A 25,101-nucleotide genomic window follows, 5' to 3' on the forward strand; every position below is an offset into this window, starting at 1 on the left:
AGAGGGCCAGAAAGCGACTAATGAGCAGGTAACATACAGAGCATGGATACGCTGAACAAAGGGATGATTCATGTTCCAGATGGGACAACACACCATTTCATCACACTACTCACAACGGCCCGCAATTTAAAGCTTATGAATTGTTTATTTCTGGAATTTTCCATGTAATGTTTTCAAAGTGCGGTTGGCCACGAGTAACTGAAAGCACGGAAGGAGAAACTGCAGGTTAGGGGGCACTACCATATACTAACCAAGATATGGAAGACCCAAGCTCTCATCCCAGCTCTGGCACTTAAGGTGGCACCTTGGCAAAATTATTTAAGGTTCTGAGCCTTTTTTTTAATCAGAGATTAAAATATTGTTAGGATCAGATGGGATTAATATGTTTAAAAATGAATGTTATTTTTAGATTAAAATGTTTTTTTAAAAATTGGTAAACAGTACTCATATACTCATACATAAATAAATGACACCAAGTCAGTAGATTAGGCAGATATTCTACATTTCTTTTCCTCTCCTACTGGTCGTTTTTTGTACATGAAAATAGGTGAGGGAAAAAGCTGAAAATTTATATTGTGTCTCACTAGCAATACAAATATAAAGCCCAGGATAATGGAACAATAAACTGATCTAACATTTTTTGATAATTTGGACTTTAATTACCCACAGTACACTTTTCACCTTCCCTTCCTCTAATTGTAAGAAAAGATCAAGAGCAGAACAAACAGGACTATAAGAATAGAAAAAATATATATGCATATACATACTGGCAACAGTACCACTGAAGCACTTGGGGCAAGTTCCAAATCCAGTAATTTCTTTTTATAATCTTCTTTGGTAAATTCCCTCCTGGGAAACATTGTTGCTAATGAAAAATTACCGTAAGTGTTGCCAACAGTCTGTAACATAACAATAAGTTTTAAAACCTTACAGTGGAGCCTTTTTAAAGTAAGATATTACAAACGCATATGCATCCAAAATGACTGCTTTAATTTTAAAAGTTCACTTAAATGTAAAATCAAAAAACATTTATAAAAACTTTGTGCTTCAAAAAATAGCTGAAGGCTATCAAATCCAAAGAGTACCTAAAAGCTTTTAAAACTCAAAAATGACCATGAGTGTTTCCCTGGTGGCACAGTGGTTGAGAGTCCGCCTGCCGATGCAGGGGACGTGGGTTCGTGCCCCGGTCCGGGAAGATCCCACATGCCGCGGAGTGGCTGGGCCCGTGAGCCATGGCCACTGAGCCTGCGCGTCCAGAGCCTGTGCTCCGCAACGGGAGAGGCCACAACAGTGAGAAGCCCGTGTACTGCAAAAAAAAAAAAAAAAAAAAAGACCACGAAATAGCAAGAATATGTTTCCCAAGACTATATAAATATACTAAATAAAAATGAACAATTAGATATCTTAAGTATGACTGCAGTTTGCAATTAGAGTTTTCACTGTCCTTTGGCAAACTTACATTAATATCTCACAAATACCCATTTGGATTTTAGGTATTTTGTATTAAAAATCTGGAATAGACCAGAATTTCCCTCATATTATACATACGACAGGAGTTTTTGCCTCCTCCTTGTCTCAGTAAATGGTCCATAATCAACCCATATCACACACATAATCCCAGGTCCAGGAATTTACAGTGGGCAAGCATCACAGTCACTTTCACAATGTTAAATCACCTATACTTATAAAATCTTCCAAAGGAAGAGTCTAATTTCTGTTTTTTGTAATTTTTTTAAATTTTTATTTATTTATTTATGGCTGTGTTGTGTCTTCGTTTCTGTGCGAGGGCTTTCTCTAGTTGCGGCGAGCGGGGTCCACTCTTCATCACAGTGCGTGGGCCTCTCACTATCACGGCCTCTCTTGTTGCGGAGCATAGGCTCCAGATGCGCAGGCTCAGCAGTTGTGGCTCACAGGCCTAGTTGCTCTGCGGCATGTGGGATATTCCCAGACCAGGGCTCGAACCCGTGTCCCCTGCATTGGCAGGCAGACTCTCAACCACTGCGCCACCAGGGAAGCCCTGTTTTTTGTAATTTTTTACTCTAGGTCATACTACCTCTCTCACTGTTCTCACTCAACATAAGGTCACAAAATTAGGTCACTGTACTGAGATGAAGTTCTAATAGGACTGATGCAATTAAAGATCTTTCTTTTTTACACATGTGATTCCCTCTTCACTTACCTGTGGCAGAAGCACCCCATTTGGGGAGGCCCTAAGTGGGGCTCCAAGACAAAAGAAGGATGAAAGAGGCTATCTGGAGTTGATTCTACTATAAAGCTTGGGGAAAGGGGTTATTAAAATAACTTTTTATACTGTCCAGCCAAGCTCACCAGTGGAAGAAGGCATATAACTTTTTAGGCATCCTTTTCTTGGGACCTATAAGTGAGATGGCAGACTAAATGCAGAAGAGGTCTAGCAGAAAGTCTGAATCCCAATTTTAATCTTGAAGTGATATGTAAAACAAATACCGGTGCGTGTAATAAGCCTAGATCCTAAAGGACATCTGATGCCTCATTTTGAAAAAGTAATCAATCAGAGAATAAAAACTAACTGGAAAGTACTCATATCTTCTCTTCTAAGATGTCAGTTTCACCACCATTCAGATCTTGAACAAGGCCATGTTCTGGAAGTAAATTCCTGAAGAAGATACTTGTTGCCAAATAAAGATTATTGATCTTTAGGTTTGATCAACTGGCAGATGGTGGGAAAACTGCCAGCCCTAAAGCATTCTAAGCAACTTGCAGAAAATTCAGAGAGAGGACTAAGAAAAAATGCATCTTTTACAGAGGACAACTCCTTCAGATTAGACTTCTGGAAAATCACTCGCTTTTCATTCCTCCAACTGAATGTACTAAGCACTGAGAAAAGTTTCCAGAGTCTATTTTACAATAGCAGCAAATTCATCTTTTTACAGAACAAGCAGATATGCTGTTCCCATATGGCACTCATACATGACGGAAGCTCCACAACATCCCAGAGGCATCTTGTGCCTCGCTCCTGGGGATAAGTCATAACTTATTCATACTCTTCAAATCCTGCCTGGAAAACTTCCCCTCCTACATTCTAATAACCCATTCACCTACCTTCATTACAACTCAAGACATAAATTTACCTGTGCAGCAAACTGCCTTGCTTCTTCTAGAGGAGCATCAGAAGGGAACTGATTTGTAAAGGAAGAACCATCAGGAAGACGGAATTGAATTCTCGCAACACTGCTATGAGAAAATGAAAATTTAAGTCAGCATCTTTACTTATACACATTCTCAAACGACATCATTAAAACTAAGAGAAAATGGAAGTGGTAATGTGTAATGAAAACAGGTTTTTACGGAGAGTTGGGGAGGGAGGATTGGAGGAAGGTGGTCAAAAGGTATAAAATTCTAATTTAAGGTAAATAAGTACTAGGGATGTAACGTACAAGACGACTATAGCTAACACTGCTGTTATGATATATAGGAAAGCTGTTGAGAGTAAATCCTAAGAATTTTCATCGTAAGAAAAGAGGTTTTTTAACTGTATCTCTATTTAGCCCATGAACAACAGGGGTCTGAGCTGCACGGGTCCACGTAGAGGTGGATTTTTTGCAATAAACACATACTACAGCACTGCACTATCCACGGCTGACTGAATCCATGGATGCAGAACCGTGGACACGGAGTCATACATGGAATTTTGACTACGCGGGGGTGGCACGCCAACTGCAACCCCGCACTGTCCAAGGGCCAAATGTGTATGAGAAGATGGATGTTAGCTGAACGCGCCGTGGTAATCATTTCAAAATATATGTAAATCAAACCATCAGGCTGTATTCCTTAAACTTATAGAGAAATGTATGTCAAATATTTCTCCAATTAGAGAAAATAAAAAGAAAATTGGCTTTTTTCACAGTCAAATCTCATTTATTATTTTTAACAACAGTTTTGAGATAAAATTCACCTTTAAAATGTACAATTCAGTGGTTTTTAATACAGTCAGAGCTGTGCAACCATCACTACTATCTAATTCCAGAACATTCTCATCACCCCAAAAAGAAACCAAGCGCTTTAGCAGTCAGTCCCCATCCCTCCCTCTCCCTTTTCCTGGCAACCACTCATCTACTTTCTGTCTTTGTGAATTTGTCTGTTTCTGGCACTTCCTATAACGGAATCATAAGATGTGTGACTTGTTGGTAACTGGCTTTTTTCATGTAGCATTATATGTTCCAGGTTCATCCAAGTTGTAGCAAGGGTCAGTACTTCCTTCCTTTTTATTGCTGAAAAATATTCCATCGTATGCTATATACTATATTTTGTTTATCCCCTCTTCAGTTGATGGACATTTTGGTTATTAGCACATTTTGGCTATTATGAAGAACACTGCTATGAATATTCATGTACAGGTTTCTGTGTGGACATTGTTTTCAACTCTCTTGGATATATACATAAGAGTAGAATTGCTTAGCATTTTGAGGAACTGCCAAGTTGTTTTTCCAAAGCGGTTGTACCATTTTATAACCCCATCAGCAATGTAGGAAGGTTCCAAATTCTCCACATCCTTGCCAAGACCTGGCGGTTACTTACTTACATTACTTACTTACTTATTTTTTTTCGGCCATGAGGCATTCAGGGTCTTAGTTCCCTGACCAGGGATCGAACCTGTGCCCCCTACATTGGGAGCATGGACTCCCAATCACTGAACCGCCAGGGAAGTCCTGGTGGTCACTTTAAATTTAGCCTTCCTAGAAGGTGTGGTTTTGATTTGATTTTCCTAATGACTAATAATGTGGAGCATCTTTTCATGTGCTTATTAATCACTTGTATATCTTCTCTGAAAAAATATCTATTCAAATTCTTTCCCCATATTTAAATTGGCTTGTTTGCTTCCTTGTTGTTGACTTTTTATATTCCAGTTACAAGTCCGTTATCAGATATATGGTTTGCAAATATTTTCTCCAATTTTTTTTTTTTGGCCGCACTGTGTGGCATGCAGGATCTTAGTTCCCTGACCAGGGATCAAACCCATGCCCCCTGCAGTGGAAGCGCGGAGTCTTAACCACTGGACCGCCAGGGAAGTCCCTCCAATTTTGTGGGTTGTCTTTTCACTATCCTGATGATATATGATATCCTTTGAAGCATAAAAGTTTTTAATTTCGATGAAGTCCAACTTATCTGTTGCTTTCTTTTGTCACTTGTGCTTTTGGTGTCATGTCTAAGAATCCACTGCCTATTCCAAGATCACAAGATTTCCTCATTTCTTTTCCTCCCAAGAGTTTATACTTCTAGCTTTCACGCTTAGGTAGATGATCCATATGGTGTGAGATAATGGTCCAAATTTATTATTTTGCACATGGATATCCACTTGTCCAAGCAGCGTCTGTTGAAGACACCATTTTCTCCCCCATTGAATAGTCTCAGTAAACTTTTCAAAAATCAGTTGATCATAAACGCATAGGTTTATTTCTAGAGACTCAATTCCTACTACAGGCATACCTCAGAGATATTGTGGGTTTGGTTCCACACCACCACAATTATCACAGTAAAGCGAGTCACATGAAATTTTTGGTTTCCCAGTGCATGTAAGTTATGTTTATACTATACTCCAGTCTAATAAGTGTGCAGTAGCATATGTCTAGAAAAACCATGTACATGCCTTAATTAAAAAATATTTTATTGCTAAAAATGCTAACTATCAACTGACAACAGAGTTGCCACAAAACTTCAATCTGTAAAAAACTGCAATAAAGCATTAGCGCAATAAACGAGGTATGCCTATACATCAACCCATCTGTCCATCCTTATGCCAATACCACCCTGTCTTGGTTACCGTAGTTTCATAGTTAAGTTTTAAAATCAGAAAGTTTGAGTCCTCCAACTTTGTTCTTTTTCCAGATTGTTTTGACTATTCTGGGTCCCTTGCATTTCCATATAAATTTTAGAATCAGATTCCTGCATAAATTTTGGCAAAAAAAAACAGCTAGAATTTTGATAGGGATTATGTTGCATCTGTAAACCAGCTTGAGGATTACTGCCATCTTAACAATATAGACTTCTGATCTATGAAAACAAAATATCTTTCCATGTATTTAGTTAGGTCTTCTTTAATTATTTCGATAATGTTTTCTAGTTTTCAGTGTACAAATTTTACACTTCTGTTAAATATATTCTTAAGTATTTTATGACTTTCGGAAAATAGTTTTTATTTATTTTATTTATTTATTTTTGGCTGCACTGGGTCTTCATTGCTGCGCACGGGCTTTCTCTAGTTGCAGTGAGTGGGGGGCTACTCTTCATTGCAGTTCGCGTGCTTCTCATTGCACTGGCTTCTCTTGTTACAGAGCATGGGCTCTAGGTGCACAGGCTTCAGTAGTTGTGGTGCGCGGGCTCAGTAGTTGTGGCTTGCAGGCTCTAGAGCACAGGCTCAGTAGTTGTGGCACACAGGCTTAGCTGCTCCGCAGCATGTGGGATCTTCCCAGACCAGGGCTCGAACCCATGTCCCCTGTATTGGCAGGCGGATTCTTAACCACTGCGCCACCAGGGAAATCCCACTTGTTAATCTTCTAATATAGAAAATACAGAAAAGTACAAAGAACAAAACAAACATTAACCGTAATCCTACTAGCAGTATGTACTGGAAATCTGAATTTTTGTCTTTGCAACACATTTTTGTTTGGGGAACTGCCTTATCCTTCCAATTCATTCATTCATTCGGGTATGATTATCAGTAATATTTCCTTATCTCCTTCAGCACAGGGGTGGGCATGTCTACTACCCCAACCAGCTGGCCTATACAAGTGGACATAGTGATTGGTATTAAGATGGCCACATGACCCAAGCAGGGCCAATCAGAATTCTCAGTGAATGAGAAAAAGGATTAGTCTTTCCTCTCTAGGATCAGAAGCTCAAGATCCTGGAAGGTGCCAGGAGGCCCTAGGCTCTCCTGACACTATCTAAAGAGTTTCTCTGAGAATAAAGCGAAGACAGAAACCAAGAGATTAAAAGGAGACAGAAAAAATCCTAATAATATCCTTCAGATCCCTGGATCTGGTGATGCCTAACCAATTCTATCACTGTAACTCCCAGCTGCAGAGCCAACAGATTCCCTCTTTTGCTTAATCCTGTTTGACTTGATACTCTAACAAGTGAAGAATTCCAGTACACATGAGATAATCACTATAATCATTTTGATGTATGTGCTTTCTGTCTTTTGAAAAGAGATTTCTTCAGCCTTCTTTTAAACATCATGTATTTAGTACCATTACGTTGTACATTCACATTCAATGACAAATAGCACTGGCAGCTGCCAAACTGATCAATATGTTCTTGCAGAACGATTTATTAATCCACAGAACACATCAGTGTTAAAAAGCAGCCCACAACTGCTTTTCTCCTCAGCTGCCATGTACACACATACATTTTAGCAGGAAATAAAGTACCTTCTTTCTCTTGTGGAAGAGTCTCTCTTGACTTCCATTTCTGCCTGTTTGGCTAGCAGGGCAGCAGCTTTAGCAGCTTCTACTTCTTCCTTTGTCTTTGCAAAACGAGCAGCTCTCTCTGCACGGTCCTTTAAAACAGTTGTTAGATACTAATTATATTTCACTGCCAGAAAGATCTAGTTACACATTTCCAAACATAAGGAACATAAATATGCATGAAATTCCTTAAGGCCATACATGAACTTCATCACTCTGATTCTGGTATTTTTTAGTTTTATCAACTTTCAGGGACCAGAGTTATTAGTAAACAAACAAGGACTTGATTTTGGTCACTATTCTCTCTCTAAAGTCTGGAACAAGGTCTGGCAAATAACAGATAATCAATAAATATTTACTGAATGAATAAATAAACGAACAATATTAAGTAGGGTGTAATATGTATTACAAGTGCTTAATTCTAAAAGCAATTGTTGGGACTTCCCTGGTGGCGCAGTGGTTAAGAATCCGCCTGCCAATTCAGGGGACATGGGTTCGATCCCCAGTCCGGGAAGGTCCCACATGCCACGGAGCAACTGAGCCCGTGCGCACAACTACTAAAGCCTGTGCGCCTAGAGCCTGTGCTGCACAACAAGAGAAGTCGCTGCAATGAGAAGCATGCACGCTGCAACAAAGAGTAACTCCCACTCTCCACAACTAGAGAAAGCCTGCGCACAGCAACAAAGACCCAATGCAGCCAAAAATAAATTAATTTTTAAAAAATAAATAAATAAAAGCAATTGTTGCAAAACTATCCTAAAGCTTGATGTGTCTAAATCCTTTGAATGTCCTAAAAAAGATGCTTATGACTAGCGGAGCCTGTGACGTTGCAAATTCTTAGCTTCTTTCCTGGGGAATCTTTGAAAACTACCTTTTCACTACTGATAAAATTCATAATATAACACTGAGAAAAACTACTTACAAAAAATCATCTCAAGTTTAATCTTAACTGTATTTTAATTCAATACACAATTTCTAGGAAAAGAAAACAGAATTGGTATGCTCTGAGTCCCTAAAATCTACTATTTTCGTGTGCCCTGTCTGGTAGTAAGCCAAAACCATTGTGCATGAAAAAACAATTTCACTAATGTTCTAGAGTCAAGCATTAAAAATAAACTTAATACTCACCAGTGCAATCTGCTGTTTTATACGCTCTCGAGCTGCCCTATCTTCTGCCTTTTCTCTGTTTCTTTCCTCTAACATTCTTTTTGTTAATTCTTCTTCTTGCTTTCTTTTATAATCCAACATTTCTTTTCCAGTTTTCCTCCTCTCAATTTCCTTCTTAATCTCTCTCTGAATTAAAGAAAAAGTAAGTTTTATGAGTCAAAAACAAAATTTAATAATCTTCCCTTAATATTATTTTGTATGCAGGGAAAGCCAGTTGTAGGGTACAGCTAAAGGAACAGAACAACTTCACAAAATCTAGGGGTCTAGTAGAATATATTAACAGCATGGGTTAATGGTCAAATGTCTATCAATTTATAAGTCTTTGCCAGTGGTTCTGTTAAGATTATGATGTGGTCAGTGTCATTTGAAAAAAAAAAACATTACAGGTCTTTGGTTTCTGAGGTGCCCTCTAAGGACATGGTAGTCATTTATTTAGCTTGAAGACCTGATAACCTTCGTATATTAGAGCCCCAAAGAGATGACGGAGTTCAGGTGCACGAGGTGAGAAAAACGAATGGTGCACTAGAATGCAGCAACACCAAAGGAAAAATTCAGCAAAATATCTACGCATTTCTTTTTCACAAAAAGGAACTAAAACTCTGAACTGCATCAAACCAATTTTAGTTCAAGTCCCTTTATTCTTAGCATAAAGGATTTATTGCAGAGGAAGAAAAGATGGTCCAACCTATTCCTAGCAATTTATAAAATGAACACAAAAAAGTGTACACTATGACCTTACTACAGAAGACAGATAATTCCCCTCACTGTGCTGCAACACTGAACTATATAACCAGGAAGCCATTCCAGGTTTGCCAAACTGAATAGGGAATCAAATGCTCCCTCACTTAAGGGAAGAGGAAAACAATGCCAGGCACATGCACTTTACCTGTTCTTCCTCTTTCCTTTTCTCTTCTCTCCTTTCTTCAAGTTTTTTGGTTAGTCTGTATTTTAAAAGTTTAAAAAATACATTAACTGAGATACATCATATTAATATAAATTACATTTAGAAGATTTCTTTAGCTAAAAACTGGGGAAATGTGGAGACAGACAAAAAACCTCCTGAAGGCAAAGCAACAACTTACCTACCTGGTCCCTGCCCCTAGGGAAATCCATGAGGAGTCAGTGGGACCATCAGAAGCCTCACTCCAGCTCTAAGTGCCTTACCTCCTACTTAACATTAGTTCCCATTCCTCCCAATTTATCAGATCTTGATTTTTTTTGTTTTGGCTGCACCATGTGGCTTGTGGGATCTTAGTTCCCCGACCAGGGATTGAACCTGGGGCCTTGGCAGTGAGAGCTCAGAGTCCCAACCACTGGACTGCCAGGGAATTCCCTGAATATTTATTTGAAAATATGCATCTTCAAATACGTATGTATAAATCAATGACTTATAAATGCTTTACTTCTTACAAAGACGTAAACAGTATTATGGCACAAAACTGTTAAAAAATAAAAGCAAAAAGCTGAAGGCTAACATTTATACAAACCAGTAATTCCGAAATTGATTCTGAACTGTGAGAAACTCAGCAATTAAAAACTAATGATTCTGAAAGCAGACAGTGGTAATGGCTGCACAACCTTGTGAATATATAAAAACCCACTGAATTGCATACTTTGAATTTTATGGTATGTGAATTATATCTCAATTTTAAAAAACTAATGGCACTTTCTCTCAGAGGGATTTAGGTTACACAGGTATATGCATTTGTTAAAACTCAGTTGAACAACTTGTGCCAGAAATCAAGGGATGCTCAAAGAACGATGGTTTAGAACCCCAAAGAGATGATGAAGTTTAGGTGCACACAGTGAGAAAAATGAATGATGCGCTAGAACACAGCAACACCAGAGGAAAAATTTAGCAAAATGTCTACAGATTTCTTTTTTACAAAAAGGATGTCAAAAGGACATAAGGCCCAGGATGAAGAGGTTCCACTAACCAAATGTGAAGCAATCTGTGCATCAAAAAAAAATTGTAAGAGAAATTAATTGTAACACATTAGGGTTAAAAAAAGGACCCATGAAATATCTTACTGCTGACGGAAGTTATGAATTGGTATAACCACTCTGGAAAACTGTTCAGCCAGTATCTATGACCCAGAAATTCAGACTCCTGAAAATACACCCAAAAAATATGTTCACCAAGACATGTAATAAAAGAATGTTCATAGCAATTCTTTCTTAACTGACCCAAACTGAAAATAATTCAACAGTAGAATGGATAAATAAATTGTGGTACAGTCAATACACAGTCAATATAGCTATACAGTAACAAGCAACAATTTGAAGTGCTTACACAATTTTAATTATATGATCATATGACCCGGATTTTTGAAATGCTGTCTAAGCAGCTAATAGTTACTTCCCAATGAAAACTGTTTTGTTATTAAGAGCTTGTCAACATTTTATCTAATCTCAACATTAGTATCCCTTTTCAAAAGCTTAACAAATTTTGTGTATATGTATCTTCTAAGAGTGCTTTATAGTTTTTTTCAATTTAAGAAATCTCAAACAGCTGTAGACCCACTCTGTCCTGACAGGCTAACTATAAAAGTAATAATGCTCAATGAAGAAAACTTGGCAACCCCAGAACAAAGCAAAGAAAAAAATCTCGAATTCCCATTTCATAGATACCAGTATAAACACTTTGGTGCATATCTTAACATAACTTTTTTGGACTCATTATACTATATAACACATATACACCAATATGTGTACATATTTTTTAATTAAAAATGTCATATTATATTCTATTTACAGAACCGTCAGGCAGACACAAGCAGACACCCCTTTACGTAAGAATGGAAACTATTGGGGGGAATTCCCTGGCTGTCCAGTGGTTAGGACTCTGAGCTCTCATTGCCAAGGGCCCGGGTTCGATCCCTAGTTGGGGAACTAAGATCCCACAAGCCATGCAGCGTGGCCAAAAAAAAAAAAGGACTATTAAGTAATAACAGAAACTCCCCTTTCCCACAGGAATTAAATAGCACTTGATCTCACCCCACAATAAAGGGCTACCTGCCATGTTTCTTCACATCCCCCCCCACAACTCTCGAAATCTTTTCCTGATTTTTCATTTTCACTTCACCCCAGGATCCCAGGGTGATGCAAGTAAGGGTGCACAGTGGTGGGCTTGGTGTTAGCAAAGCAGAAAGAAACAGAAGAGGATGAGCCCCTGGGACTCTGGTTCCCTACTGCTTTTCTTCCAGACACACACCATTTCTCATTGCTGTGAGAGATCTACCTTGCTTTGCACCTCCAGATTCTGGCCCTGCCCCAACTCCCATAAAGAACAATCAGAATCTAGGTTTTGCTAAAATGAAGCACATTTTTACTGAATCATAAGCTAACCCAAATACCCAATGTCAGCAATCATTTTGAACTCTGGTTCCCCATAACATCTATGTGAACAAGAAAATATCAAGTCTAAGTAATTTTTCTTAACTTCCACATTACACTGAATGATTTTTAAGTCAAGATTTTAAAATATTCCTGCTTATCCATTCACCATTAACTCAGTTATCTTTTAAGAATCATAGTATAAGACTATGATTTGATAATCACTACAAAATTAAAAATACTAAACTAGAAACCACAAGAAGTCAGAAATTTGATTATGAGACCAACTAATAACACATGACACTTAATAGACACCCACTTATGCAGAACCCAGGCTCAGTACATAGTCATAAAATTAGCTGAAGTTCTTGCCCATCTGGAACTTATCCTATGACACAGAGAGATAAAAGCAGAAGTAACAGATGGAAACACATGTACCAAAATACTAGTGAAAAAGGGATTCTTAAAATTATCAGACCTGAAGCTGACTGACGACTTCAGAGATACAGAAGTTTTTACTTCTAGAATGTAGTTTTTATGGATACAAATAAGTTGGTCAGGTAATAAAAAAACTTCAACCTAGAATTCTGAAATTTCATTTGTGTAATTTTAGCTCTTATTCAAATCAATGAAATAACTGAAAACCACTGTCTTTCTAACAAAATACTATTTCCAAAAACAAAACCAAACCTTTCCACTCTGATGGTGAGCTCCTCTGTAGGTCTCTGATTTGAACATCCACCAGGCTCTTGAGACACAGTGGCCTGGCCTGAAATTTCTCCTCCTTAATTATTTAAAAAAAAAAAAAAAGAAAGAAAGAAAGAAAAGAAATAAGAAGAATATTGCATTCAATGCCAATTTTTAAAAAGGTATATATCTTTTGGGTTACAACGTCTGTTAACAATCTTGTTTCTTAAACAATACATTTTTTCCCTAAGAATGGAGTAGGAGATAAGAAATGAGCTATTACTAGTGATAATTCTTACGACTGGATCTGGATACAAAAGTATATAAATGGGAAATAAGGCAGCTACCCAGCTGAAAGCCACTGAGCTAAAACATGAAATATTAATCTGGCAGTGACAGATATAACAAAAGTAGACTAAGCATGCCTGGCCAGGGGTAGGCTCTACTCTAAAGAAGCATGGTGCAATATCTTTGGTATCCCATAGGATAGCCACTAGTCAGGGACAAGTGGCTACTCAGCACTAGTAATAAGGCCAGTGCAGGTGAGAGACTAAATTTTTAATTGTATTTAATTTTAATTTAATTTAATTTAATTTGTGGCTGCGGTTATGGTATCCAATAGTGAAGCTCTAGGGACTTCCCCGGCTGTCCAGTGGTTAGGACCCTGCACTTCCACTGCAGGCGGCACGGGTTTGATACCTGGTTGGCGAACTAAGATCCGGCATGCTGTGCATCACAGTCAAAAAAAAAAAAAAAAAGGTGGAGGGGGGAATTCTAGAGGCCAAGTTTGATACTGAGTATCACTCTAGACTTATGATGATCCAAGGGATCTGCTTCTGCACACCACAATGATTCCTTAGAAAAGCTTTTTACATCTACACTAGTATTCTTTTAAGGATCTCCTGAAGGACAGAATTTTGTCCTGGCCTGCTGTAGAGGATAGCTATGGTCTGGTACTCCCTTTCAGAACCTCTGCTATTTCCTTCCTTACCACTCACCATCAACTTAATTCTTCTTTACCTTTTTGATCCCTGGAAGAGCATGGACTGCGGAGCAACAGAGTCTGGGCTGAATCCTGTTCTGTCACTTTAGTAAGTTACTTACTCTCACTGTACCTCTTCCGTAAAATGGGGATAGTAACCTCATAGAAATGTCATGAGAAGTATGTGTTAATAGAAGTAAAACGCTGAGACTTCTACTAGGACTAGCACATAGTAAGTGCTTCAGTTATTACAGCAGTAGTAGAAATATTAGAATTATTAAGCAGAACCAAAGGTACACATCTCTTCTTACCTCTGCATTCAGTGCATCACCTATGTAACTTGAAATCAGCCACAGTAGGAATATTTACACTTTGGAAATTAGCAAACACTACAAATAAGGGCTTTTTATCTCCCCCCGAAAAATAACGTTTTGTTAAATATTTACCAGCATACCACTGAATGAAACCCTTGGATAAGAAGTGGTAACCTCTGGCAGCCAGTGTGTGTTCAGTAGGAAATTAATCACTTTTCTTTAGTAAATAAAATGAATGCCAAGGACATTTGTATCTTTTTTATTTTTTATTTTTTTGCGGTACGCAGGCCTCTCACTGCTGTGGCCTCTCCCGTTACAGAGCACAGGCTCCGGACGCGCAGGCTCAGCGGCCATGGCTCACGGGCCCAGCCGCTCCGCGGCATGTGGGATCCTCCCAGACCGGGGCACGAACCCGTGTCCCCTGCATCGGCAGGCAGACTCTCAACCACTGCGTCACCAGGGAAGCCCGACATTTATATCTTGATATCAGAAAAAAAATTTGAAAACTTCTGAAGATAATTTGTGGACAAGCTGAAAAGAAAAGTGCTGTGTGTAACTTAGGTGGATCTATGACTCATAAACAAAGAAAAATGGATGGCAATAAGCTAAAACAACTGATAAAAATCCAAACACAGGGACTTCCCTGGTGGCACAATGGTTAGGAATCTGCCTGCCAATGCAGGGGACACAGGTTCAATACCTGGTCCAAGAAGATCCCACATGCCACAGAGCAACTAAGCCCGTGCACCACAACTACTGAACCTGTGCTCTAGCGCCCGCGAGCCACAACTACTGAAAGCCCGCGTGCCTAGAGCCTGTGCTCTGCAACAAGAGGCGCCACCGAAATGCAATGAGAAGCCCGCGCACCACAACGAAGAGTAGCGCCCGCTCACCACAGCTAGAGAAAAGCCCGCACGCAGCAACAAAGACCCAATGCAGCCAAAAATAAATAAATAAATAAATGTATTTTTTTAAAAAAAATCCAAAAACAATAAAAATTTACTAGAGGAGGTTCTGTCTTTAGGTTTAAGAAGACAACTGGAGGGCTTTCCTGGTGGTGCAGTGGTTAAGAATCTGCCTGCCAATGCAGGGGATGGGGCTTCAAGCCCTGATCCAGGAAGATCCCACATGCCGTGGAGCAACTAAGTCCGTGCGACACAACTACTGAGCCTGTGCTCTAGACCCTGGGAGCCACACCTACTGAGCCTGCACGCCACAACTACTGAAGCCCACGTGCCTAGAGCACGTGCTCTACAACAAGAGAAGCCACCGCAATGAGAAGCCCGCGCACGGCAACAAAGAGTAGCCCCCGCTCACCGCAACTAGAGAAAGCCCACGCACAGCAACGAAGATCCAACACAGCCAAAATTAAAAAGATAAATTAATTTTAAAAAAATGATATATTGGACTCCAACTCAAACAAACTGAAAAACTTAGCGTAATATAAATATTGCCTAGATAATTAATGATAAAAAGGAATTACTGTTAAACTTTCTAGGTTTCATAAGGGATAATGGTATTGTGGTTATTTTTTTAAAGTGCTTATCTTTTAGATACCAACATTTTTTGTTTTGTTTTTGCTGTGCCATGTGGCTTATGGGATTTTTAGTTCCCTGACCAGGGACTGAACTCGGGCCCTAGGCAGTGACAGCGCGGACTCCTAACCACTGGACCACCAGGAAATTCCCAGTACCAACATTTTTAAAGATGAAATGATATAATGCCTAAGTGTGTTCTAAATAATAAATGGCAAGGAGATGAGGAAAGGGGGCATAGATGAAACAATATGGGCCATGAATCAAAAATAGTTGGGGGACTTGTCTGGCGGTCCAGTGGTTAAGACTCCGCACTTCCACTGTAATGGGTGCAGTTTGATCCCTGGTCAGGGAACTAAGATCCTACAAGGCACGGGGTGCAGCCAAAAAAAAAAAAAAAAAAAAAGTTGGAAGATAGGCAATGGGTTCACGGGATGGGATTTCTTATACTATTTTCTCTACTTCTGTATATGTTTGAAATTTTCCATAATGAAGCTAAAAAAAAAAAAAAAGCTACAAAGAACTAAGATTAGAGTTGTTACTCACCTCGGATAAGACAGAGTCTAACAGTTTGAGTCTAACCAAATTAACTGCCTACTAAAACAAAAACATCAACACTCTTTGTGGGAATATAACAGAATCCAGAGTGTTATGTGTAACTCTTTAAGTAGCACTAAATCACTCAAGTTAATGGGAAATTACAGAGCATCAAATTTCAGTTCAATAAAGGAAGAACTTTTCTAAAAACTAGGGCTTTGACAATAGAATAGGCTTCCTAGCAAGGTACTGAGCTTCCTGTCATTAAATGTATTCAAATAGAGGCTTGATGATTATCTATCCAGGATGCTGGAGCACGATCACCTTTTAGGATACTAATATTCTAACTTCTTAACTTATCTAACCCTACATTGCCTAATACAAAGCTATATTACACAGAACAACTCTGACTGTGCATGATCCCTAATATACAGTATAAAATTTCTCCTCTGCCTTTTCTATCAACCCCTCTGCAGTCACACCTCCTACTGCTACAAGCTCTATTTTACAATTAACTTTTAATTCTAATTTTAAAAGTGCAAATACTATTCTCTTAAAAGTAAATAGTATTTTATGTTATAAAAACAATTTCAAACACATCAGTTCACTTGGTCCTTTCAATATCCTCTGGCTGAGAAGAGATTTACAAAACTCATGAGTATCATAATGACAGTCCCTGAACCATAGCACAGTAGCAGAAATTACTACTATCAGCTGTTCTGGACTGTTGCCTATTTGGGTTTGAAGGACAGAGTCACTGACTTGATCCCCTTCTACCACTAAATGACAAACATTAAATTTAAAGTTAAATGAACGTGCAGAGGGAAAATACAGTATTCTTATTTTTAAGGATATTAATCCACGGCCTTTATAGTGAAGTGGAGTGTTTAGTGTAACCAAAAGGGTACATTAAAAATTACCTGTTGCAGAATCTGACTTTGTATCAGAAGTGGGTGGTGTCTCACAGAGCTCTACATTTCTGGACTGACAGTTTTCAGAAGTGTTGTTATGTTCAGATGAGGTGGATGAAGTAGAGACTGAACTTTCTGACTGGCCTCTATCTGCCACTGATATTTCACCTTTTAACGAGTGCATCTAGGGAGAAAAAACATTGGAATTTAATTACAGATAAGAATCTAAGTTTACCATGGTATATGAGACCAAAACATGAGCAAGTCAATTTGTACTCCACAGAAGGGAGAAGTACTAAACTTTCCAAGTAAATCAATCTAAAATGTATAATCCTAAATATGACATAATCACATTATAGAATTCAACTGCAAGGTGACAAGAGCACAAAAAGATATTTAAAGCACACTGTTGACTTTTCTTACAATTAGAATTCAAGGAAAAAAGTTACAAGCTATATTAGCCATCTGCCCAAAATGGATGCAAGTGAGAAATTGAGTAAGGTCCTTAAAACAAGTCAAGCAATATACTGTTAGGGATTTTAATGTGACAGCAACTCCCTTTTGCAACAAAATAATAGTGACTGCATTATGTGGCTGGCTGAGGGAGAGAAAGGGAAAGGAGAATAAGAAGTCACTCGTGTATTAGGTATAGGCACCTCGAACTGCATAATGTTATTTTCAAAACCAGTCCAGAAAGACAGTATTTACTACCTTTTAATAGCATGGTTAGTTCCTGAATATTCAGAGTGGCTCCAAAAATATTCCAATGTCAAGTTCCTGACAAACCATTTACCCATGTTTATACAAAGAACATTCTGTTTCTTCTCACCTGCCGGACTTTGTGGATTCTGGTAACAAGTTCATCTGCAGGAACACTTCCTGCTATTACTTCCAAGGGAATTCCACTGTCTCCAATAAAGAAACTGGATGGAACACACACTACAGGATCTGTAGTTTAATTAAGTCTAACAATTCATGGGAAACAAGAGAATAATTTTATGAAACACTATTGGTAACAAAGCAAAAGAAATCATCTTTGTGAATTTCACAATATAATCAGCTAACATGTTCACAAAATAATTTCAACTACCCTGTCACTATGCCTGTAGTGCAGGTGATATGTGAATTATGATTTATCTATATCACATATATAAGTGGAAAACATCCACTACATTCCCCTCTATCATAACTTTTACATCTATCTTACCTCTTGCTAGCTACTTCTAACATTCCAACCAAACTGCATCATATTGGTCTCCAGCTATTCACAATTTACAAAAACTCCCCAAGGGGACTTCCCTGGCGGTCCACTGGGTAAGACTCTGCACTCCCACTGCAGGAAGCAGGGGTTCCATCCCTGGTCGTGGAACTAGGATCCTGCATGCTGCACGGTGCAGCCAAAAAAAAAAAAAAAAAAACCAACAAACTCCCCACGATTCCATTTGCTACAAGGTACTTACTGTCTCAAAGGACACTTAGCAATATAAAGTTTCCATAAACAAGAATGCATGAGTTCCTAAATAAAAACGAATAATTTCTAATTGTCATGAATCAACCAAAAGAAAGGAAACTCCTCAAGCAAAATATATATAAAACCAATTCTTCATGGAAAGGATACAGATCTGTGAAAATTGTAGGCAGGCTTCACTGTAAAACAAAATCAAACAGAAAATCACTAGATGAATACAAGTATTTCCCAAATATTGAGTTGTTTTTATAAAAATTTACTGTAGCAATTACAAGTATTTTTCTTAAACTATTAGTTCCTTTCATAGCCAGCAACTGAAAGGGGAAAAACGTAATCCTTATCTCACAGACCTTTTTTGGTTTGTTTTATAATTTTCAGATTAAAGAGCACTTGTTCTTGCAGCCCACACACTGGTGGCCAGATCTGGCACCTAAAAATCAACTTAGCATCTGCCCCATGTGGCTTCCTCAGCAGCAAGTATTTCTGAATACAGTATCTTAACTTGTAATAAGAAGATATTAATACCTGTGACTTACTTGTGCAAGTGATAATACTTTTATAATAACAAAGGATTCAAAAAAACCTAAATATCCACCAATAAAAACTAATGAATCATGCAATTGCAAAAAGGATAAAAGTATAAAAAGGTATGTCAAACTACTACCATTTTTGTAAAAAAGGGGAGGAAAACAAATATATTTTCTTGATTTGGTTGCCTCCAGAGAAGAGAACTGGGTGGTCAGGGACAGGGATGGGAGAGAGACTTTACACTATAATACAAATAAAAGACACTGATCAATGTAGAGGAATAATACCAAGAATCAAATTAATGCTTCTAAGAACCAGAAATTTGCTTCATTTTCTCTGAATATAAGGCATGATTATCATAAAAACATCTAAAAATACAAAAGTATAAAGAAAAAAATTACCAAGAATCCTACCTTTTCAGAAATAACCACTGTAAACTTTTGATGCATTTCCAATCTATTTTCAATGCAGGACATAACATAAACTAACATGTTCCTAGAACATTAGGTAGCTTTGTTACTATTATATAATAAATAAAATTTACTTTTCATAATTTAAAAGACACACTAGATTCTATTAGTAGACTGTCCAAAATGAAACAACTATCAACCATCACTATACACAGGTATCCCTGCATCTGCTAATAGAAATTTGTTTTAAAAAATACTGGATATATCAGTCTGTATATAAATCTCAACAATTCTGAAATTCTCATTTCTTCCACATTCCCAATAAACCTCTACATTCCTCCTGCCATTACTGACTCTAAAAGGTGCTTCTGGAAGAAAATGAACAATATCAATGACACAGTAGACTCTTTTAAAAAACAATTACAGCTCAAATGTATAGTTCAGTAACTGCTGCTGTTGTGAGGCAGACTATACTATGATTTGCTTTGTGATGTTTTGTTAATAAAGAAAATTTTTAAATAAAAAGTTTACAAACTTATAGGTAAATTTCTGAATATTTTAATCTTGACAGTAATTTTCATTTTGATATTACCGATATCAAAAGGACAGAACTACCACTTTAAAACTGCTAATGAATTAATGTTTCCAGGCATTTATCATTGATGGCTGCTGCTAACATAAAGAGAAACAACAGAGCATTATGTACCCTCTAATGGGAGAATGGAAGACTTACCACCATCTATGAAGTAGTCAAGGGGGAAAAAAACCTAACCTGAATCCAACTGTCAATTTACAGAAAATAGAGGACAGAGTAATAAACTAAATGACACTAACAGAGCTGCAATACTGTAGTAGTACTGTAGGAAACTACATAACGAATGACCTGGTTTCCCAAGAAAATAAACTGCAAAGAAAAAGACAGAGAGACACAGAAGCAAAGCCTACAGAGTAAAAGAGACTTGAGAGAGATCAATGCATCACAATGCGTGGACCTTGATGGATCCTGAACCAAACTGTAATAAATTAAATAATAAAACCATGACTGATGAGAGAACTGAAAATTTGAACACTGAGTAGATATTTCAAGTTAAGAAATTAGATTCATTTTTGAAGTATTACAGTTATGTTAAAAAAATTAAGAATCCTTATCTTTCAGAGACATATAAAAATATTTATAGATGAAGTGATTTGATGACTGAGATTTATTTCAAAATTATATGGGATGAGTTGAAGTGGGTGAGGGAATAGATGAACAAGACTGACCATGAGCTGATAACTGTCAAAGTAGTTGACAGTACAAGGGGGTTCATTACACTACTCAAGCACTTTTGTGTGTGTCTGAAATTCTCTATCCCCCCACAAAAAAAAAAAAATTTAACGAGGGGCAGAGGGATGTATTAACAAAATAAAACAGACTTGTGGTTATCAGGTCCTACAATGGACCTGTAAATGTCCTTATTCTTATTGAATAAAATGGTTCCATTTTCAAAAATAGGATCCAAAAGAGTGGTCAACCTTTCAGAGATATTTCAGGACCACAGTTCCTTTGCATTACTGGTGCATGTCACATAGCTACTTGGTAGACCAAGAATTCATAAGTTTTTCAGTATGATATAATGATGAACTTGAAAAATGGCAATCAGAATTTAAGTCCCTAAAATGTCTTAGACAAAAATCAACATTCTTATAGTCTAAGACTATCACCATAAATCACAACCAAAGACAATGGTTAAAAAAATTTTTAATTACAAGATTAAAACATAAGCAAACCTTTTGGTATCGATTTTAATAGCAACAAAACTGTTTGAAGATGCTTCTGTCACTTTCTCATCTTCCCAACTTGCAGCCATCTGTGTAGACTGCTCATCATCACCTGTAAAACATTTCAAGCATTCTTAAAACATAAGGCCAGTATCTGCTGATTCTTTTCCCTGGAAATCTGGAACTGCAAATAAAATGTAATCTCACAAATAATATTTTCTACCAAATCTGAATTTTCCATAAATGAGAAGTGTGACTTATATGCATTGTTAACATTAATGAGGGCTTCCCTGGTGGCGCAGTGGTTGAGAGTCCGCCTGCTGATGCAGGGGACGCGGGTTCGTGCCCCGGTCCGGGAAGATCCTACATGCCACGGAGCGGCTGGGCCCATGCGCCATGGCTGCTGAGCCTGCACGTCCGGAGCCTGTGCTCCGTAATGGGAGAGGCCCCAACAGTGAGAGGCGCGCGTACCACAAAAAAAAAAAAAAAAGTAATGAAAAACAAAATACTGCTATTTAGATTATACAAAGTGTTTTCTAAATGAAGACATCCGAATTATGATGCAAATATTATCACAATAATTAGAAGTCATGGGCAGAAATGTGACTACTTTGGCTTTTCTACATATGATTTTAGAAAATAAATGTACAATACTTTTCCTTTATGCAGCACCTTTCTGTTGAGTTCAGTGTCCTCCACACACACCCCACTTATTTTCCAGAATTCCTCCAAGGTAGACAGAAGCAGGTGCAATCCTGTCTGCAGTTTTGGACCTGTCTTTTGTTATAGGCATACTAATTATAAAAGTTACACTGATCCAAAACTAATTATGCTGACAGAATTCAGCACGGTGGCTACTTTGGTAGAGCTACTATTGACCGGGAAGGAGGATGAAGGAGGCTCTGGGGTCTTGGAAATATTTATATCTTTTTTTAAAAATTTTTATTTTATATTAGAGCATAGTTGATTAACAATGTTGTGTTAGTTTCAGGTCTACAGCAAAGTGATTCAGTTATACATATACATGGATCTATTCTTTTTCAAATTCTTTCCTCATTTAGGTTATTACAGAATATTGAGCAGAGTTCCCTGCGCTATACCATAGGTCCTTGTTGATTATCCATTTTAAATACAGTAGTGTGTACATGTCAATCCCAAACTCCCAATCTATCCCTACCCCCCAGTTCCCCCTGGTAACCATAAATTCATTCTCTGTGAATCTGTTTCTATTTTGTAAATAAGTTCATTTGCATCATTTGTTTTCAGATTCCACATATAAGTAATATCATATGATAGGAAATGTTTATACCTTATCTGATAGTTACACAAGTGTATTCATCTACAAAAATTCATCTAGTTGTTCACTGAATATATTTCATTTAATATACTGTATGCCATACCTCAGGGACAAAATGTTTTAGAAGTTATACCTATCTAGAGATTATTTCCATTTTAGACTTGTAATATCCAGATTTTGGCATAACCACTTATTGGTGGGCAAAGGGAAACTTACCTGAGTTAAGTCACTGAAAAATATTTCTGAGGTTAGCAGAGCTAAGTGCTTTTTCAAAGGTGAGCAACCTTTGCCAATTTATGCTTAAAAAGGCTTCAGGTCACATTTTTTGCTTTACAAAAATGAGATCTTTCTATACCTACTCTTTTGTAGGCCACTTTCTTCCCATGTGTCTTCCCGCCTTCCCCAATTTAATCCACCCTTAGCCTTCCCCATTTCAGTTATCTGTTAATGGGTAACACCATCCTTTCAGTTCCCAGGCCAAAAAGTTTAGTTATTCTTGCCTTCAACTGACAGTATCTCCAAAATATATCCAGGGACTTCCCCGGCAGTCCAGTGGTTAAGACTCTGCACTTCCAGTGCAACGAGTGCGGGTTCGATCCCTGGTAGGGGAACTAATATCCCGCATGCTGTGTGGCACGGCCAAAAAATTTAATAATAATAATAATAATAAATATATATATATATATTTTTAAAGCACCTTTCTTTAAAAAGTCAGATCAGGGACTTCCCTGGCGGTCCAGTGGTTAGGACTCCACACTCTCACTGCCGAGGGCCAGGGTTCAATTTCAATCCCTGGTGGGGGAGCTGAGATCCCACCACAAACTGTACGGCACAGCCAAAAATAAAATAAAATAAAAAGTCAGATTACGTCAACCCTCTGATCAAAATTCTACAATAGCTCCCTATTTCCCTCAGAGTAAAAGCAAAAAGTCCTTACAAATGACCTCAGGCCTTCAGTTACCTCTCTGACCTCATTTCCTTTTATTTTTTTGCTGTCCCTTTCCTTCCTATCCCTTTCCTTTCTATTCCTCAAATATTAAAGACATTCTTTCCATAGGTCTGTGTACTAGCTGTTTCCTCAGCCTGCAATATTCTTCCCCCAGATACCTACATGGTTAACTCTCAACTCCCGTAAGTCCTTGCTCAAATATTATCTTCTCAATACAAACTTTCCCTAATCACTACTTTAAAATTAAACACTTCAGGGAGTTCCCTGGTGGTCCAGTGGTTAGGACTTGATGCTTTCACTGAGGGGACCCAGGTTCAATCCCTGGTGGGGGAACTACGATCCCACAAGTCGCACAGCATGGCAAAAAAATAAAATAAAATAAAATTACACACTTCAGATATTCCCAAAGCTCCCTCATTTCCCGCTTTTTTTTCTGTAATGCTTATCACCTTCTAATAGACTATGCGTTTTACTTATTATGTTTACTGTTTATTGTCTGTCTCCCTGCACTAGAATGCATGTTCCATGAGAGCAAGGATTGTTTTCCTTTTTATTTACTGATATAACTCAAATGCCTACAACAGAACCTGGCCTACAGTAAAATACCTGGAATATAGCAGGCTCTCAATAAGTATTTTGTGGAATGAATAGCTAAATTTCTGGTATAGTATCTTGGCATGCCTACAAAAACTTGACTAATGCTGCACAGTTAAAAACATTTTTTGTGAAATGAGATACAGGAATATTCAGTAATAAGGGGCTTGAGAAATCTGGCCACGGAAAAGTAGACAGGGACTAGAATGCACCCACAGACCAAGACCAAAAGAATGCCCATTAGCAGACCCCTAGATGTTGAAGCAGCAAACGGGAAAACTTTTATTTACAGTGAGATCATTCTGAGCACATCTTCAGACACTATGGGGTGAGGAGAGATGTAAAATTCCAAGTAAATGACAGGACTTTCAACCTAGAAAATAGCTATATAGGAACATTTTTACTAAACTTAGAGAAGGCTGTGAGGTGATAGGGATCTTTTTCCTTCAGTCTTTCTTTCATACGTTCACTATTTTATTCCACATTTACGTTGTGCTAGGCACTGAGCTACAAACTAAATATAAAACAAGTGAGATACTGTATGCCCTCAGTGGAGCTTAAAATCTAAAGATACAAAAAAAAGTATTTGTTTGGTCACCCTCTCTGAGGTGATATTTAAGGTAAGACCTAAAGGATGCAAGAGCTGAGCCATGCCACAAGCCAGAAGAGTTCACTACACAGAAGGAATTTCCATGTAGGGAAAGGTCTGTGTAATTATGAGTCTTGTGAACAACAGGGCGCAGGAGACAAGACGAGACTGAAGAGTTAAGGGTCCAGAGATGACGCCCACACTTAGGTTTCTCCAACTGGATGTAAGGTGGTGCCATTTACTTAGAACACTGGGGGAAAACAAAACAGGTTCAAGCAGTAATACTTTTAGTCTTGAGAATCCTGTGAGGCATCCAAGTGGGGATGTCAAGTTGGTGCCTGGAAGGATGGATCTGCCACTTCTCAGGCCGATGTCCTTCACTCCCTCACCCATGCTGTACGACGTAGATAGGGTCTCAAGTGTTCCAACCCCACTAGCAATATCTGTCCATGAGTCAGGCTACTGCAGCAGCAGCTGCTTGACCAAAAGTGATGGAAGACTGAATGGAATTACATTAACTCAGCAAGAGTTATCTTAACACTGCTGGGTGGGATTATTAATTGCCAACTTCAGTACCTTTAGTTTCTTATT

General features: G+C 38.1%; 1 protein-coding gene across 2 annotated transcripts in view; it reads right to left on the bottom strand.

Annotated features, from left to right (window-relative positions):
- The window catches only part of UBXN4 (UBX domain protein 4), a 34,393-nt gene that overhangs the window by 5,287 nt on the left and 4,005 nt on the right, over positions 1–25,101 (bottom strand). The window contains exons 2-11 of one of the 2 annotated variants that reach the window (XM_060302489.2): positions 21,091–21,193; positions 18,533–18,561; positions 17,744–17,862; positions 16,924–17,098; positions 12,639–12,732; positions 9,499–9,553; positions 8,574–8,738; positions 7,410–7,537; positions 3,111–3,210; positions 768–899 (exon numbers count right to left, since the gene is read on the bottom strand). In XM_060302489.2, the coding sequence (XP_060158472.1) occupies positions 768–899; positions 3,111–3,210; positions 7,410–7,537; positions 8,574–8,738; positions 9,499–9,553; positions 12,639–12,732; positions 16,924–17,098; positions 17,744–17,862; positions 18,533–18,561; positions 21,091–21,193 (1,100 nt within the window). Of the gene's footprint in view, positions 1–767; positions 900–3,110; positions 3,214–7,409; positions 7,538–8,573; positions 8,739–9,498; positions 9,554–12,638; positions 12,733–16,923; positions 17,099–17,743; positions 17,863–18,532; positions 18,562–21,090; positions 21,194–25,101 lie in introns of both variants that reach the window. The other variant, XM_030883058.3, reaches the window with a different exon arrangement.

Source organism: Globicephala melas, chromosome 7 (genome assembly GCF_963455315.2).
Source record: "Globicephala melas chromosome 7, mGloMel1.2, whole genome shotgun sequence".
NCBI classification, from domain to species: Eukaryota; Metazoa; Chordata; class Mammalia; order Artiodactyla; family Delphinidae; genus Globicephala; species Globicephala melas.